At 44.6% G+C, this 19,864-nt stretch overlaps 1 protein-coding gene across 1 annotated transcript in view; it reads right to left on the minus strand.

Annotated features, from left to right (window-relative positions):
• Positions 1-8,401: 8,401 nt before the first annotated feature.
• LOC139436115 (polyprenol dehydrogenase-like) overlaps positions 8,402-19,864 on the minus strand; it is a 268,412-nt gene continuing 256,949 nt past the window's right edge. The window contains exon 8 of the mRNA XM_071213456.1: positions 8,402-8,502. Coding sequence (XP_071069557.1) covers positions 8,482-8,502 — 21 coding nt within the window. The 3' untranslated portion in view covers positions 8,402-8,481. The remainder of the gene's footprint in view (positions 8,503-19,864) is intronic.

Below are 19,864 nucleotides of genomic sequence, written 5' to 3' on the forward strand. Positions count from 1 at the left end.
TAAATACATCTCTGAGCACCACTGCACCTCATGGTCAATGGTCCACACCATAGCCCATTCTTGACGGTGTAAGAAAAGTTAAAATTGCATCATCTCAGAAACTATCATAAGAATCATCTTGTGATAACTGTCTTTGAGAAAATGGCTAGATGACATGGGGACAGGATAGAGAACTATCTTTGAGAAAATGGCTTGATGACATAGGGAACAGGAAATGGTTTCTGAGGGCAGGGCATCTTGTCCAAAGCTGAAGACACTTAAGATACTTTCCAGAAGAGAATGGGGACTCTCACTGTGTTCCTAGGAAGGGAGAGGAAGGCTGAGAGCTGTTCTTGTTGGCTTGGGGAGAATCAGCCCTGGGAATGCCCTTTGAGGAGATGACAGAAGATGTGGTAAGAATGAGGGACCTCATGTTCAAGGGGAAGTGGCCAGGGTGCTGGGAAGTTAAGCCCTCCTCCAGGGTCCAATCTTGAGGCATTGAGGAAGGCACTTAGCAGGATACAGAAGATAAATGGCAAGGGGCAACCCCTATTATGGAGGTGTAAGGACCCTCATAGGTGTAGGAAACCCCAGATGGACTTTGTAGATTGTAGAAACCCCAGATGATTGATAACCTAGAGATATAAGTCCAAGTTACAATCACACAAGTATAAAGCAGACACTTGCCAGAAATCTGTCTCATAGTTCACATCTTTCCCATTGACTGCCATCGCTTCCTCTTGCTTCTTCTCTAACCATCCATCTCAGGTGAGCAATGGGATTTCATGACTTATAATCAGGACATAAATTTTTTTTAAGGCCAAAACATCAAAGGTGCCACTTCCCTCGGCCTCCTGGAAAGAGCAGACGATGGAAGTATGAAAACTACGGCTGATGTAAATCACACACAAAACAAACGTGGCTGCCAATTTCCAGAAAACTGTCTCTGCAGGGATCTGACAGTCTAGAGCTAGCTGGATTCTGAATCTGATGCTTTGGCACATTGTGTCAGTTAGCAAGTGGCAATTATATTTTGATGAGTAGAGAAATGAATGGGGAAAGCCAGGGAGTGGGTGTTTAAAACAAGGATATGAATTGCCAGGGTGTCAGAGGACACAGCTTCCTGTTGAATAGCAAAGACAAAAGGGTAATAACTCAGTAATTAGGACAGGGGAAGAGGACAACTGTGGGGGGTGGAGGTGGGGTGGGAAGGGCTGGGGAAATGCTGAGCCATGACCAGTTGTGATGGGACATCCTGGCATGATGATGATATATCAGCCTTGCCAGCATCAACTTCACCCTGCATTCGGCTGCCATTTTTCTAATATCCATCATCTTCTCTGAATTCTGAGCACTGGGTGGGTGTTTGGGGGCAACAATTATAAACAACCAGCAGTCTCTTTCGTGAGTGAATTGAAGATTTTGGATGACAACAAGGGGAGAGAACATCATGAAATTATGTCCGTCCCCGTGAATGAGAAAGAATAAATCGTAATGCAAAAAGACCTACAAAGGGGGAGCCTCACATTCTTATTCCAGATCTTTTAAATAAGTTTTAGCTTGGCCTTATGTTTGTATGTAGCTCGGTAAGGCAAGGGGTAAAATAAAAATGGTTTGCTAGGATCCAGGAAGGAAAGCATAAGAGGAATTTGCAGTGGCAAAAGTGAGGTAAATTTGGCCACTGCGAAGACAAAGTCAACACTGAAATACAGATCAGAAATCTCCAGCCTAACTTTTTAAGAGTGAAAATGTAGACACATTTGAAATGTTTGCCTGGAGGTCAAGAGACAAACAAAGAGCTGAGTGAGTCTTGAAGCTTTAAGATGAGTATTTAAACTTATAAAAATGAGGATGACTGACCATATGATAGCCAGGCCCTGAGCCTCAACAGACTTCAGCTCCTACACTCTGGTTTGTTGGACTTACCCCACTCAGCTAACATGGAGTTGAAGAAGGTCAACCACCACACCATGGAGCCAAGAGTGCCGACAACTGAAAGCAGGAGGATTGCATCCAGCATCCATGTAGAATCTAAGGGCCCTCTTGATATAGATGTGGAGTGGACATATCCATTCCAAGGTCCACAGGATGGAGGAATAGAATATGGATTAAAGTGGACTTACTGATATTCTATTCATGAACTATTGTGATTAGTAATTGAAGAAAATGTGGCATTGGTGTGGAGAAAGTGGCCATGGTGGCTGTTGGATGTGGGGAATGGGAGGAAGAGATGAGATGTGGAGGCGTTTTTGGGACTTGGAGTTGTCCTGAGTGATGCTGCAGGGACAGTTACCGGACATTGTATGTCCTCCCATGGCCCACTGGATGGAACGTTGGAGAGTGTGGGCTATGATGTGGACCATTGACCATGAGGTGCAGCGGTGCTCAGAGATGTATTCACCAAGTGCAATGAATATCTCATGATGATGGAGGAGATTGTTGCTATGGGGGGAGGAGTGGGGTGAAGGGGGTGGGGAGTACATGGGAACCTCATATTTTTTTAATGTAATATTGAAAAAGTAAATAAAGACAAAAACAAAAAAACAAAAAAAAACGAGGATGAGTGCATCTTTCCATGATCCTGTAATGAGCTTGGAATCCCTTTGGTCTATGTAATTACAATGCAAAGAATCTGCTCAGTAAACACTTTTTGGATTCCCATGTCATGATAAGTGTTGTTTTAGGTTCTAAATGCAGAACTATGACTAACTCATGATTGCCACAGCTAAGAGCCTGCCTGCCAACTTGTTGGGGAAGCAAACATATAAACACACAATTAGCATGTAGGGTTTTGTACAAAATAATAGAGGAAAGCATAGGTTGAAGAAGAAATTGGGAAGAGAAGTGATGGATTTGAACTTGGAGCTTCGGGAAAGACTTTGGGGAGGAAGCAACTCCTCAACCAGGTTTTGAAGCATGAATAGGACTTCTCCAGAAAAACAATGTGAAGAGAGAGGCCCAGGCAGAGGACACTCAAAGGCAAGTCAGAAAAGAGGGGACTTCTGGAAGCTGTAAGTTTTGAGGCATTGGTGGGATGATGGGGTCAGGGAGGTTGGGAGTAAGGTGGAGGCGTAAAGAGGCACTGCATCATGGAATGCCTCTCCTGTCATCATGGTAACTTTTCTGTGCTTTCCAATTGTGCTTTCAGACATCATATTGAATGGCTTTGAAATTGGGAGCTTGAAGGAACCTGGGAAAAGGAGTCACCTTGGAAGTAATTGCAATGGTCCAGGATATAAGGGCAAAGGCATATAGTATAGCAGTGGCAGCCTAACAAGAGATGGGAAATGAAGGGCATGGGTTTGAGATGCATTTAGGGTACAAGGTCTACTATTCTTGGTGGCTGAACAGCTATGTTGGAAAAGGAGACTTCTCAATCTCTACATAGGGCATTTGAAAGAATGGTTGCTCCATCCACCAAGATCAGGAACATCAGAGGGGAAGAAAACTTGGAAAATGAAGAACAGAACATCACAATGGGAATGGCAGATATTTGAGTTTGAGATGCTCAGCAGCACCCAAGAGAAGATATCAAAGCGTTTGGTGGTTTTATGTACAAGAAGTTCCAGGGATATTCCTAGGACATGGGAAGGAGGTAATTAAAATCATTAAGGAGAGTGTGGTCAGTGAGAAGATACTAAAGGCAGATCCAAAACGCAAGGTCCAGGCTAGAGAAGGGGATCACGAAAAGGCGGCCAGAGAGATGGAAGGGAATCAGGGGACCACGGAGGTGAGTTTTGAGGTGAACATCTCCAAAGCCACAAGGAGGTCAATAAGAAATGAATTGATGCTTTTTAAACTCGGCAATAAAGAGATGATTCACCTCGATGAATGCAAGTTCCGGGGGGTAGTGAGTAGAACTCAGTCTAAAACACTTGCGGAAAGGAAAAGAGGGAACAGTGACACTGCAGAGCAGAAGGCAATGTGATGCAAACGTGGGCATTCCTTTTGAGAATGGATGAAGGTAGACTGGGCTTGTAAGGTCAGCAAAAGAACCCATTATGGTTGAATTAAAGCAAACTCTGCAGCAATTCGATTCAATGATGAAGATCTGTGGCTCCTCTGGGAACATGCGTGCATAAGCAATGTTGCCAAGAGTGACCCCCAAGGAGCTATTTAAATTTGGTTTAAGTTAGTTGGATAAGTGTTTTATCTCATAAGCATGGTCTAAAGAGAGGGATTTTGTGGGAACATAGATGAAGATAGGGTCAGTTCTGCTAAGAGTGTCTATAGTGGGTATATTAGTCAGCCAAAGGGGTGGTGATGCAAAATATCAGAAACTGGTTGGTTTTTATAAAGGGTTTATTTCGGGTAGGAGCTTACAGTTACCAGGTCATAAAGCCTAAGTTCCTTCCCTCACTAAAGTCCATTTTCACATGTTGGAGTAAGATGGCTGCCGATGTCTGCCAGGGTTCAGGCTTCCTGGGTTCCTCTGGGCTCAGCTCCTCTTTTTTTTTCTCCACAAGGTCAGCTGTAGACTATAAGACTCTCTAGGCTTTGCCAATCTCCACAGGTCAGCTGTAGACTATCAGGTGAATGGATCTGTCTCTCTCCCTGGGATTTCTGCAGTGTCTCTATTCCTCTGTGTTCTTCTCCTGGCTCAGGTCCTCTCTTCCCAGGGCTTGCTTCTCTCCTCTGTGTTTACTTCCCAGGGCTCCAGCTTAAGGCTTCAGTATCAAACTCCAACATCAAAACTCCAACATTAGAAACCCTCAGTGCTGTCCTTTGCCATGCCTTTTATCTGTGAGCCTGCTCCCACCAAGGGGTGGGGACTCAACACCATAATGATGTGGCCCAATCAAAGCCCTAATCATAACTCAGTCATGCCCAGATACAGACCAGATTACAAACATAATCCAATATCCATTTCTGGAATTCATAACCATATCAAACTGCTACAGTGGGTTATATATGAGGCCCCCAAAACCTAGGTCAAGTGCTACGCCCTTGGACCTTACTTGGAGAAAATGTCTTTGCAGATGTAATTAGGTTAAGCATCTCCAGATGAGATCATTGTGGATTTCAGGTGTGCCTTAATCTAATATCACTTGTGTCTTCATAAGGCAAATAATTACACACAGAAACTCAGAAAGAGGCTATGTGAAGATGGAGGCAAAGATGAAACTGATGTATTCCCAAGTCAAGGAAGGCCCAAGGATTGTTGGATGCTACCAGAAGCCAGTAGGCAAGGAAGGATTCTCCCTCTGAGCTTCCTGAAGAAATGAATCTTGGCAACATCTTGATTTTGGACTTCTGGCCTCTGGACCTGTGAGAGGACCCATTTCTGCTGTTAGAAGCCACTCAGTTGGTCATCATTTGTTATAGTAGCTGTGGGAAACACATACTATGTCAGAAAAGGCTTCGTGAAGCTGGCTGGATCGGATTTGGGGTGTGAAGTGTGTTAAGGCTCCAGATACGTGATAATAAAAGGGAAGGCATTTCCAGATAAAGGAACAGTGAATGCAAAGTCCCGGCACTGTGATGGGTGGAAAGGCTCAGAGAAGAAAGCTATGAAGTCCGTTGAGTGACAGTAGCGTGGGAGCTTCACGCAGTGGACAGGAGGTGAGGTACATCAAGACGACTGTGCAGGAATGTCATCTGTCCCCTGCTCCACTTTGCCTCTCCTTGCTGTCACATTCTTGCTAGCCATGATGACTTTATAATTCCAGGTCTCTAGATGCTAAATTTCACAGTAGGAAGGCAGAAACGAGTAGCTAAATAAAGGTGAATGGGGAAAATGAGCCCTGTTTTCTTTCTGGAAATGATCCAAGATCTTTCTGTTTTATTTCTGGTCCTGCCCCAGCTTTCTTGGCAGCTTGGGAGTGTCAGAAATAGCTTTCTTTGTGAAGAACAAACTAGTGGGCCCTACTTTGGAACTTGTGCTCCTGAGTGTGATGGAGCTGGACTCAGATATGCCTCTCTACACATGCCTCTTCTGTCACTTTTACTGAAACTGTGGTTGGCACTGGGGTTGGTGTATGCTCAGGAGACTTGACTCTCTGGACTGGCCATGTGCCAGCTGGGCCCTGAGCCTCTGCAGAGTTGAAGCTCTTACTCTCCAGTCCATTGGACTTACCCAGGTCAGCTAACAGGGAGGTGAATGTGGTCAACCATCACACCAGGGAACCAGGAGTGCCTACAACACCAAGCAGGAGAATCGCATGCATCATCCATGTGGAATCTAAGCCCCCTCTCAATTTAGAGGTGGAGTGGACATCACCATCCCATGGTCCACAGGATGGAGGAATGAAATATGGATTAGAGTGGACTTACTGGTATTCTACTATAGAACTGTTGTGACTCTGACAATGGAAGAAATTGTATCACTGATGTGGAGAAAGTGGCCACGGGAGTTGCTGAGGGCAGGGCGAGGGAAGAAGAGATGTGATATGGGGGCATTTTCAGGACTTGGTGTTGTCCTGAATGATATTGCAAGGACAATGCAAGACATTACATATCCTGCCATAACCCACTGAATAGACTGCGGGAGAGTGTAAACTAGAATGTAAACTACAATCCATGTGGTGCAGCAGTGCTCCAAAATGTATTCACCAAATGCAATGAATGTGCCACGATGATGAAAGTGGTTGTTGATGTGGGAGGAGTGAGGGTTGGGGTGTGGGGTATATGAAAACATCTTGTATTTTTTAATGGAACATTTTTTTGTGATCTATGTATCTTAAAAAAAAAAAGACAATTAAAGAAAAGTAAAAAATTAAAAAAAAACAATCAAACTAGAAAGGAGAGCAAGGTGGTCTTACAATGCACAGATGTAGCAACAAGCTGAGATGCAGTGAAATCTCCATTCAAGTACCCACTCCCAGGACAGCCTGGGAAATCGAGGCATTGTCCCATGCTGTCCCATTAAGCAGGGAGGAAGGAACAAACTCACGATGCTTGGGGAAGGGCAGTGTTCAACAGAAACCCAACAACCAGAGCAAACAGCAATCGTTGGACAAACGAATTCCAGTCCCTGGGGTAGCTCCTTGTTTCTTGATAAATGAAGAGCCCTTCCTGCCGAGTAATTGCTCAGCATCCTTCACGCCTTTGCTCACGTGGATTTATTGTGGTTTTCAGCCCACCTGCTTGCCTGCGTCTGGCCATCTGGTAACAACTGAAACACAATGACCGGTCCATTACTGAAATCAGCAGGACCCGTCCATTACTGAAATCAGCAGGACCATTTACCAGGATTGCTTCTTTGTGTTCTGCAGTGTTTATGTGTGTGGAGCCCATAAACATTATACCCAAGTCCTCCAGGGAAGGAACTAGGGAGGTTAGGTGAGAGAAAAGGGGGAGCGGTGGGAAGACAGAGTCGGTGGGTGGAGACAAGGACGGGCGTTCTTTCAAAGTCCGTGATACGCAACTATGCACACCGGAATCTCCAGGGGAACCCAAAAATTATCACTGGCTTGATCTCATCTTCAGAGACGATTTATTGGTCTGGGGAGAGAGTCTTGGCTCCTCTGATGTTCCTAAAGCATGTGGCCAAGTTTGAGAATGATGTTCTGTCGGGGTCGAATGAAACAATAAAACTCTTCCTGGGGATTGCTCCATAAAATCCAGAGCCCAGACTTGTCCTTTTTTGGAAGAGAGCATTGCCCTACCCAGAAGCAGGAATTAACATAATCAACTGATCTTGACGACCCATAAGGAAGTACATGCATCCAACAGACTTTTTAAAAATATATTTTTATTACAGAAGCTGTGAACGTACAAAACAATCATGCACCCGTGTAGAATTCCCATATAACACTCCTTCACCAACACACCACACCATGGTGGAACATTTGTTACAGATTATGAGATAATATCATCAGTCTGTTCCCACTAACTATGGTCCACAGTGTACATTTAGCCTACTTTTGCATACCCCTCCATTAGTAACACAGTACATCTTTGGCATGGATGCAAGAATATTACAGTATTGCTATTAACTATAGTCCATCATTTACATTAATTGTATTTTCCCCAGGCTTCTCCACACTCCCACCACCCTGCAATAGTGACATACATCCATTCTAGTTCACAGAAGGACACTCTTGCATTTGCACTATTATCCTCAATTCTCATCCACCTCTGGGCTCACTGTGTTATCCAGTCCCTAGATTACTCTCTAGCTTTCTTTCATTTGACGTTCACACCCGTAGACTACCCTTTTTTCAGCCATGTTCCCATTTATAAACCAGATGCTACTCGCTATAATGTGTTACTATCAACTCTATCCATTTCCACACTTCGACAGTCAAGTGAATTAAAACTTGTACATACATTAAGTTCTTCTCAACCCTCCTTTTATCTCCTAAAAACCTATACTCCAGGTTTTAACTCCATGTGCTTATCTTTGTATTTAGTTCATAGTAGTATAGTATTTGTCTTTTGTGTCTGGCTAATTTCCCTTAGCAAAACGTCTTCAAGATTCATCCATGCCACCTATCATATGTGTCCCAATTTCATTTCTTCTTTCTTCAGCACGGTATTCCATTCTCTTGTTACTGGATTTTATTTAGGTTCTTGGCTATGCTGTAGAAATGAATTTCAAGAGCACGTGAGGAGTTAGGCCAGGAAATTTATTCAGGCAGGGAGGGAAGAGAAATGAGAGAACATAGCAGATCAGGGGTCCCAGGTAGAGAGGAAGGGAGTGAGAAGTGATAAAGAGGGCTGATTTACAGGCTACCACTGCCCGTTATAGGGTATACGTGCCCGGGTTTTACTTGCGTAGCCACATGACAGAGGAAAAATGGTGAGAGTGGCACGCGGAGGGCAGGAACGGGTCCAGAGGCAAGAAGGGGAGCGCACACTCAGGCTTCACATTTTGCTTTATAAACCATTCATTATTCCACCCTTTTGCTAATGGCAGGGGAGGGGTTCCAGCTGTTTGCTGTTTTGATTGATCACCCCACCCATCAGTCCCCCAGTGAGGAGCCCATGATAAAGTCCTGGGGGAGTATCCGGGGCTTTTCCTGGCTTCTAGGTGGGGGCTGTTCATCTCTTCGTAGACAACCTGGGCTGTGTGTGTCCGCCAGTGCGAGCTGCAGCCCTGCCCTTGGTCCCAACTCCTCCAGTCCCAGAAAAACAATTAAGCAATGGAAACTCTATAAACTTTAAATACTCAGGAAGGAGGCAAACCAAACGTGTTAAAAGCTTACATGGAATGTATGAAGGTCATGCTAAAAGCTTACCTAGAATGGATAGGATTCGTGCTAAAAGCTTACCTAGCACGTGGGGGAAATGTCTTAATTCCAACTTATTGAGCACTGAAACAAAGGACCATTTAACTCTTTCTCTGTATAAAAAGAACTCTAAAATCTTCTTTGGGGCTTGGGTTTTGGATGAGAAGCTCCTGAGCCTGGCCGGTCATAAATAAATTCTTTTTTCCTTCCCAAAATTATTACTGAGTCCTGGACTTTCCATGCACAATAATTGAACCTCTCTTTTTTTCTATTTATTTGTTTTTATTTTTTTCCCTTTTTTTTTTTAATGTTCCATTCAAAAAATATGAGGTCCCCATACACCTCCAACCCCCTCACCCCACTCCTTCCCCCATAACAACAACCTCCTCCATCCTCATGAGACATTCATTGCACTTGGTGAATACATCTCTGAGCACCGCTGCACCTCATGGTCAGGGTCCACACCATAGCCCACACTCTCCCACAGCCCACCCAGTGGGCCATGGGAGGGCATACAATGTCCGGTAACTGTCCCTGCAGCACCACCCAGGACAACTCCAACCCCCAAAAATGCCCCCACATCTCATCTCTTCCTCCCACTCCCTACCCCCAGCAGCCACCATGGCCACTTTCTCCACATCAATGCCACATTTTCTTCCATTACTAATCACAATAGTTACTGAATAGTATATCAGTAAGTCCACTCTAATCCATACTCTATTCCTCCATTCTGTGGACTTTGGAATGGTTGTGTCCACTCTACATCTATATCAAGAGGGGGCTTAGATTGCACACGGACATCTACAACACAGAAGTCTTTGTTCTGGATGGCAGAATCATGGGGGTGGGGTTCTCCCAGCAGTCACCTTGGGGTTCCTGATGTCCAGGTAGGCTTTCCACCAGATTCCAGATCCATCCATTAATTCCCTCTTACTAGCCTGCTCCTCTTTGTATAAACCACACTGTGCTTAGAGTTTTGATGGGTTCAAGACTTGAAGCTAGAGGATGGAAAATGTCAGAGCCTTCCTTCAAGAGGCTCACCTCTCAGGAGTGGGGCAGACATCCACAGCTGTTGTTGTCTCCAAGTGCCAAGAGATCAGGACCACCTAGAGAAGTGCTGAGCACAACTGAGGCAGAGCAAGTGGGACTGGGGGGCCATGGGCTACATGGCTCTGCGGGAGAAACCACCTGCAAAGAGGCTGCTTCTTGGCGCTTGGGAAGCTGATCTAAGCAAATGGGGTAATGGTGGCGATGGGAAAGATGGCAGGAGCTGGAGTGGACCGGGGTCTGGAGAAGAACGCATGTGAGCAACTCAGCTGAATGTAGAAATAAATGTGCTAGGATTGGAGAGGAAACCAGCTTTGTTAGAGCAGAGCCTGGGCTGCCAAAGGAAATTTCCTAATTTTACTGTTTGTTTTTCAAGCTCTAGACTCTGAGGTGTGTCCGGCCAAAGTGAATCAAGAAAGTGTCTCCTTGATTTTGTGCAGAATGCCAGCTTTATTCTTTTGGCAAACGTTATCAGCCGCTACTGATTATTTCCCATTTAGCACATCCTGGATCTTTTTATTTGTGAAAAGTCCTTTGTAGGATTTATTGACTGTCCGTCTCCTTTTTTTATTTTTGTTGTGATTTTTTTTTTCATCTCCAATTTTATGGGGGAAAAAATGGGACAGCACAGTCAGGTATTCTTAGCACGATGCCGTTTTAAACTCAAATCCTGTTGCTCTGCTCCTTCTTTTCTCTCTTCCTGGAGCAGTGGAAATGCTTTCTACGCAGTGTTAGAGAAGTTGCGTGTGAATGCTGAACTACGGTGGGAAGGATTTAGAGCCATTTTCAAGAACAGAGCTGAGGCTCACAAACAGGAAATAAATTGTCAGAGCTGCTGGCATCAGGCTCTCTGTTAGCCATTTCCAAGACAAAGGCATCTCAGCTCCAGAAAATCGTGAGGGTTGAGTCTGTCTAGACCAGCTGAGTTTGCTGACATCCCACTGCGGGTGGGAAGACAGGGGTTTCAGCTCTGGTTCTGCGCTGGTCAGGCTGTCCTGAGAAAGGGTTCGCCTTCTGTAAGTGTAGTAGAAGCATTTTGGTGCCACGGCTTGAATCCCTGCATGGGACTCAGGAGTGTTTGTGTTTCTCTGAAAACCCCGAGAGTTAATCCTACTTGAATATTATAAGAACAGGACTTCCATGTTAAGCAGCTGTTTCTGTCGTTCTGGCTTCTTCTATCTTCTCTCTCCCATCCCTCCCTCCAGAAACTGTTAGACCACCCTGCACTCTCACAGCGACCCTGGAAAAGTTCTTCAGGATTCCTGGCATGACTCGATATTTAGAAAATTGAGCTGTAACTTTTGACTTAAAGGAGAGGAAAGTACTTTTCACCCTGCAAACACAATTTGGGAGTTCCATGAATGAATGCAGCTCTGAGCGGGGACACCTGACAAAATTCTTCCTTATATCTTGCAAAGCCCACTGAACTTTCATTTGAACCTATCTTCTATATCTTTGTAGAACAGGCCAGGGTAAAACACAATAGATTTCTGCGATTTGGCCTCTAGTCAGTGCTCACCATTAAAATGTTCTCTGACAAACTCAAAAGGTGAGAACACATGTGATAAATATCATTATAATTGTCGGTTTCCAGGCTCAAGTTTCCAACAATGTTGGTAACAAAATGCAAGCTATAATACAAACATTTCTAAGATATTTGAAAATAGCTATTGACATGTCCACAGAAAAGGAGGGGGCAGTGGAAATAAAGATTGTCTAAGACCTCTGAGAAGATTAGAAAACTGCCATCGTGACCTTTCTGTGATGACTGAATTTTCATTATTGCTAGATAAAACTGGGTCTACAAGAGGTCCATCAGCCAAGCCAGAATTCACACAAACTCACGTTAAACTATAATTATCTAGCCAGGTAAGATCACTCTCAGAATAGACTAGAGACTGTATCATTTATGTAAATAGGAATTAATTGCTGTAACAAGTAGCAGAACTGCGCTTAAAAATAATAAATTCGGCCTGGGTAGTTCAACGAACTGGAGAGTAGGAGTTGCAACTCTGCTGAGGCTCAGGGCCCAGCTGGCACATGGACAGTCCAGAGATTTAAGTCTCCTGAGCATACAACAACCCAAGCACCAACCACAGGTTCAATAAAAGTGACAGAAGAAGCATGTGTAGAAAGGTCACATCTGAGTCCAGCTCCATCACGCTCAGGAGCACAAATTCCAAAGTAGGGCTCACTGACAAGGCACTGAACTCCAGAGCCACCTGCCATGACTGTAGAACCTGTGTGTCTCTGTAGCCTTCAGGAGCACCAGTCCCTGGGGTTTTATCTACTTTGGCTCTCTCTGGGGTCCTGCTGAGGCGTGTGTAGCTGTGACTCCTCTGATGACCTCAGCTAACAGGGAGGTGAAGATGGTCAACCACCACACCAGGGAACCAAGAGTGCCTACAACTCCAAGTGGGAGAAGTGCATCCATCAACTACGTGGAATCTAAGCCCCCTCTTGATATAGAGGTGGAGTGGACATCACCATCCCAGGGTCCACAGGGTGGAGGAATAAATTATAGATTAGAGTGGACTTACTGGTATTCTATTATAGAACTACTGTGACTAGCAATGGAAGAAACTGTAACATTGATGTGGAGAAAGTGGCCATGGGAGCTGCTGAGGGCAGGGAGAGGGAAGAAGAGGTGTGATGTGGGGCCGTTTTTGAGACTTGGAGTTGTCCTGAATGATATTGCAGGGACGGATGCAGGACATTCTATATCCTGCCATAACCCACTGAATGGACTGCGGGAGAGTGTGAACTACAATGTAAACTATCATCCATGTGGTGGAGCAGTGCTCCAAGTGAATTCACCAAACGCAATGAATGTGTTGCAATGATGAAAGAGGTTGTTGATGTGGGAGGAGGTGGGAGGGTGGGGTGTGGAGTATGTGGGAACCTCTTATATTTTTAATGTTATATTTTTTGTAATCTATGTATTTTCAAAAAAATACAATAAAAATGGGAAAAAATAATAAATTCGTACTGTGGTTAACAGTACAAATATGAGAACATTCTCCCATGAAATAAAATAAATATATAATGCTAATACACGGTGTTAATAATAGGATGATTCGTGAGGAAAGTACACCAAATATAAGCTATGAACTATAGATGGCAGTAATATGATGACAATGTTCTTTCATCACTTATAACAAATGTGTCCCAAGAATGGAAGGGGTTGGTGGTAGAGTTATGGATGGATGTGTATTAGCCAATGGGGTGCTGATGCAAAGAACAAGAACTCTGTTGGTTTTTATAAAGAGTGTTTATTTGGGGTAGAAGCTTACAATCACAAGGCCCTAAAGAGTCCAACACAAGGTACCATAAGAGGTAGTTTCTCACTAAAGTCTGTTGCCACGTGCTGAAGCAAGATGGCGGGCAGTTTCCGACTGGTCTCTCCTTCCTCCTTCCTTTTAAGGCTCCGTGGTCCCAGCTTCTTTCAATCTCAGTATAGGCTGGCATAGATCTTGTTTCTCTTCCCAGGGCTTTAGCTTTTTGAGCCTTCTCCTTTCTGTCACATGGCAGGACCAAAATGACCAGGATCCCTTCTTTTCCATGTCTTCTTCTGTTTATATCAACCCACCAAGGGGACAAGGACTCAATCTGAGTCACCACCTACTGTCATGGTCGAATCAAAGCCCTAATCTTAACATAATTTAATCAAAGGTGTCTCAGCTGAATCTAATACCATCAAAGGGTATCATGCCAGAGGAACAGACAAGTGTACAGACATAATTCTTATTTTTTATTTGGCGCTTCATAGGTAATCTCAAACTGCCACAGTATGCATGATTGTTTTGTTAACTCACAACTTCTCAAATAAAAAAAATATTTAAACAGAATGTTACTCTATGACCTGGCAATTCTACTCCAAGGTATACACCTGAAAGAATTGAAAATATATGTTTAAGCAAAAAGATGTACAAGAAGGCTCATAGAAGCATTATTTGTAATAGCTTAGATGTGGAAACAATGTGTCTATCAACTGATGAACTGACAAATAAAACATGTTAAATCCATAACAATGGCGCATTGCTCAGCCATGAAGAGAAATGAACTACTGAAACATGTTACAACATGAATGAGTTTTGAAATCATTATGCTGAGTGAAAGAAACCAGACGTAAAAGTCACATGTTGTACGATTTCATTTATATGAAATGTCCAGAGAGGCAACTCCACTATCACAGAAATTAGATTAGTGGTTGCCTAAGGGTTTAGGCAGGTAGGATATTGTGGGTGATAGTTACAAGGTATGGGAATTCTTTTTGGAGTGAGGAAAATGTTCTAAAATTGATTCTGCTAATGGTTTCCAACTCAAGGGAAAAAAAGAATAAACAGGATTGAAATTGCAGTATACAAGGAAAGTTTCTACATTGAATTGGGTTGGCTGTTCATGCATCTATGGAAGCAGAGAGAAGATATGATGCACCTGGTATAAGAGGTGCTACCAAACTCCATTTCTCACATCCATTTCTTATCTTACTCTGGCCATTTGGCCATATCTGCCAGGTGGCTTTCCATTCTCAAAGTTTCATCATTCCCCAAATCAGAAGCGATGTGTGTATGAGTCTCCTTTTGCTGCTAAAACAAATAATCCCATATTGCGGGGCTTCAAACAACAGAAACTTGTTTTTTCACCTCTCTAGGGTCCAGAACGCTGAAATCAAGGCACCGGCATGTCTGCACTCACTCCAAAGGTGCTTGGAGAAGACGTCTTCTTGCCTCACCCTGCTTCTGGTGGCACCATGTGTTCCCTGGCCTGTAGCAGCATCATTTTATCTCTACTTCATCACCCCAAGTCTTCTCCTCTTCTCCCTGTCTTTATCTGTGTGTTTCTGATAAGGACAATTGTGGTTGGATTTAGGGCACATCAGTTGAGCCAGGATGATGCCATCTTGAGATCCTTAATCACATCTGCAAAGATGCTTTTTACAAATAAGGCTACTTTCAGAGATCCTGGGGACTAGGGTTGGACATATGGTTTGGCAGTGACCATTCAGCCAACAATAATATTAAAAATATTTTTCCACCTCTGGGGTGTGGGAACTGAGCACTGGAGAGAATTCCAGCCCTAGTGTCTGAAAATAGTCCTTGAGACACTTTGCCCAGTCAGGCTTTCTTTCCCCTGGGTCACACTGTGAGCCCAGCTGATAGAGAGGGGCCCATTTCCCCATTCTTGACACAAGTCTTCCATACACTTCACCATCTGTGCATCGTGTACAACACTATTAGAATTATTAAACATAAAAGTTGTTTTAGATCTCAAAATAGCCTCACCAAATTTGGGGCCTTAGCAAAGAGAACAACACATTTTTTTTTTTTAGGTACCAGGGGCTGGGATTGAACCTGGGACCTCGTATGTGGGAAGCCGGCACTCACCCACTGAGCCACATCAGCTTTTTTTTTCCCCAGAAGGCACCAGGAACCGAACCTGGGACTTCCCATGTGGGAGGCAGGTGCTCCACGCTTGAGCCACATCTACTCCCCAACAAACATTTCTATGACGGAAAAATCCACTCAGAAAATGTGGGAAAGAATTGGCCCAAGATTCATAAGACATTTCTTCCCGTTTGTTCTGTAGTTTCATGGCACAGAGGGCCCTGCAGCTGGAAACCGTCCAAGGCACAGAATCTGTAAACTACAGCTCATGGATCCACTCTGGACCACCATGTGGTTTTGTAAATAAAGTTTTATTGGCACACAGTCATGCCCGTTGCTTTCCATATTTTCTGTGACTTTGTGTTGCAAGAGCAGAGTTGAGTAGTTACAACAGAGACTGGCAAAGGCAGAAAGTTTACTATCTGGCCCTTCATGGAAAAAGTTTGTTGATGTCTAGTCTAAGGAAGGAAGTTGACACAGACTAAGAACCCAAATGCAGAAAAAACGTCAATGAAATTGATTTCCACCCCATCACTTTTATTCTTTCTGGACTCAGATTATAGACATCTAATTCTTTTTCCATAAACACTTAGTATTTGCACTTCACAATGTACAAGGGATGTAAATAATTGAGAACTGATGTTGTCTAATTTTGCACTGGAAGCTCCTACCCCCACTTACCCTAGCGCCATGTTGCTGCAGCTTCTGGCACCTTCCCCATTTAAGTACTGGGTGTTGCCTTGTTTTTGTCCCATGCATGCCTCATCAGAACAGATGGTTGAATGGAAACGTCCAGATGCAGCAAGCCTCACGAATTGGAACCCTGCCCCAAATCTTCTTGTTATTGAAGCTCCTTCAAGTCACTTAAGGGGATGGAAAATACCCTCACAATGCTTCACCCAATGCATCATCGTGACAATTCCAGCAGGGCCAAACGCACAGTCCGGAGCTCAGAAAATATCCACGAGGGTGCTCGTTAAACTTGGGGAACGCCTACTTGGGATGTGATTCAGAGCGGGCTTCCATCCAACCTCTGATTATAGCTGAGTCACTCACTGGCTCAGTTTTCCCACCCATTAAGTGAGCAGCGCACTGTATGGCATCCTGGGAGGCTGGGACCAAAGCCGTGTTCCTTCCAGTATCTCTCGTTGCACTCTGCAATTATTGCCCAGATCGGCAGCTACCATTGTATGGAATCCAGAATTAGAGCGCCGTTCCTCAAAACTTTGAAAGAACATCAACGCTCTCCTTCAATGCTGGACAGTGAGCTTGAGATTGAGGTTAGAAAAAGATGGACGAACTGAACTCATTCACTGAATCACACTGGATAATCAGGCTTAGGCGAAGTGAGCTGAGGTGCTGGGGATGGAGGGAAGTCATTTCTGAGGCCAATCCCAGGAATGGTCCAGTTAGATTCTTGCAGGCATCAGTGTGAAACTAGATACGAAGCCTGTTAGGTGGCTAACAACGGACTTGAATATCTGTCACTTCTGTTAGCTCCACTCCCACTGATAACCCATGTGGCAGTTTTAATCCCCCGAAGAGAGATTATGTTTGTAAACTTATCTATTCCTCTGGGTGTGATATCCTTCAAATGCATTAGATTCAGCTCAAACGTTTTGATTAAATCACTTGTTAAGATGAAGGCTTTGATTCGACCACTGTCAGTAGGGCAGGATGCAGGGTTGAGTCCCCACCCCCTTGGTGGGCTGATATAAATGGACACTCACTCAGGAAGACACGTGGAAGAGGAGAGAGCTCAGTCAGGTTTGATCCTGGGGCCCTGGGGAGAGATGAGCCCTTCACCTGATAGTTTGCAACAGAAGGAAATAGCTGATAAGGTGGTAAAGCCTGGAGAGAAACAAGCGATATGCCAGACTGATCTAGGGAGCCCTGGGAGATGAGCCCTGTGCCAGCCTACAGCTAAGACCGGAAGAGGCTGAGCCTGTGGAGCCTTAAGAGGAAGGAGGAAGGAGAGACCAGGTAGAGCTCGCCCGCCATCTTGCTTCAACACATGGCAGCTGACGTTGGTGAGAAGGCAGCCTGGAGTTGGACTCTTTAGGGCCATGTGACTGTAAGCTTTTACCCCCAAATAAATGCCCTCTATAAAAGCCAATGGATGTCTGGTACTTTGCATCGGCACCCCTTTGTCTGACTAACACATCCACAGAAACTGTCTGCCATTAGCATCTTCTCCCAAGAAGACCTTCAAGGCATCTGTTTAGGAGCTGGTGGGTTCTTATTACCAGTTCGGTGGCCACTCATCTGACCAGAGGCTGTGGTGGATTCAGCTATGAATTGTGGACATTAAAAGCCAAGCTGGGAGAAAATATTTGGCAATTACACATATGCTGAAGTACTTGTATCCAAAACATATGACAAAAAAGTTACAGCTTAATAATATGAAGACAAAGAAACAATAAAAATTGACTGACTTGAGTTGAGACAACACTAAAGAAGATGTGCAAGTGGCAAGAAAATGTATGGCAAGAGGCTGTGTCTACTGGCTTTTGTGGGAGGAAGACACAAAGACAGAAATGTAAGAGATGGTTGGGGTGACAGGTGAAAGGCAATGGGGAGGCTGAGCAGGAGTAGAGGCTCCAGTCCATCATGTCGATCGGCCACGTGAGGAGAGCAGTGACAAGGAAGGAGTATCTTGACCTATTGGAAGGCGAAATCTGGTGCAAAGGATGTCCACAGACCATTCAACTGCTGGCAAGAAATGGTGAGCCCAAATACAAGCACTATGCAGTCGCTTGCTAGACATGGTCAAGAAAGCACTTGGTTTTGGCTCAAGGCAGACCCTGAACACACCAGAAGCTAGAGTCTGTCATCCAACTACATCCTTGTGTCAGCTTCTTTCTTGAAAGGAGATCGAAGCAAAGACCTCCAGGGTTTCCTCAGAGGCTCAACAGCATTAATTGTTAGGGAAATGCAAATTCCAACCACAGTGATGGTGAAATACATGCGCCAATGTGTGGGTTATGGTGTCCAGTTGTTTGGACAAACATCGAACCGACTGCTACTGTGAGGATATTTCATAGATGCACTTGCATCTATAGTTAGCTGGTTGCATCTACTGCTGATTGCATCTACAACTAACAAAGGAGATTGCCCTCAGTTATGTGGGGACTGTCATCCAATCAACTGGAGGCCTTAAAAGCTAGAACTGAGGATATCAGTGCCTCTATTTCAACCAGCCAGCTTCCTGTGGGAAATTCAACTTCACGTCCTTCAGAGTTTCCAGCTAATGACCTGTCCAGGGAATTCTGACTTGCCATCCGCACCCCTGTCAGTTCTGTTTCTCTGGAGAACGCTAATACAATTACATACCTATTAGAATGATACATTTTTACAAAACGGACGTACCAAGTGCTGGCAAAGATACAGAGCAACTGGAACTCTCATAGATTGCTGGTGGGAATGCTGAGTTGTACAGCCTCTTTCAGAAAGCACTTTGACAACTCTTGAATACCTTTAAACATGTACTTACTCTCTGACCCAAGAATTCTACTCCAGTTGTGCAGACACTGAACACACGCCCCCCCCCCCCAAATTCTGCCATTTCTAGGGAGAAGCTCGGGGCTGGTACTCGTCTATTTTTCCAAACTGCAACTACAAAGCATTGTGAAATGAGGCCCTGCTGATCTGCAACACTGGGATGTTCGTTTCCCAAGAGTATCTTCCTCCAGAAGGTCTGTCTTGTTTTATGGCTCCATCTGGACAAGTGGCCACAGCTGCTTACCCAGGGCCCAGGCTAGCAAGTGTCTCCTCATTATTACAATGTTGCAAGAGGGAGAGGGAGCGCTCGGGGTTGGTTTGTCCCTAAGTGCATCGCAAGCTACACTTGAGAAGGGAAAGCCTTGCTCCCCTAACCACGGAGGGAGGCTGAAACCATCAGCCCAGGATTTCAGGGACCAAGGTTCAGGATGCTACGGTGACCCCTTCAAAGCAAGAGCAATGCTGAGTGGGACAATCGTCACCATGGAAACCCCTTCAAAGTAAGCGCGGCACTGTAAGGGACAATCATCGCCATGGCAACCCTTCAAAGTAAGAGGGCACTGAAAGGGACAATCATTGCTGTGGCAACCCCTCCAAAGTAAGAGTGGCACAGAGAGTGACAATCATCGCTCTGGCGGCCCCTCCAAAGTAAGAGCAATGCTGAGTGTGACAATCATCACCATGGAAACTCCTTCAAAGTAAGAGTGGCACTGTGAGTGACAGTCATCGCTATGGCAACCCTTCAAAGTAAGAACAACCCTGAGAGTGACAATGATT

Source organism: Dasypus novemcinctus, chromosome Y, assembly GCF_030445035.2.
Source record: "Dasypus novemcinctus isolate mDasNov1 chromosome Y, mDasNov1.1.hap2, whole genome shotgun sequence".
NCBI classification, from domain to species: Eukaryota; Metazoa; Chordata; class Mammalia; order Cingulata; family Dasypodidae; genus Dasypus; species Dasypus novemcinctus.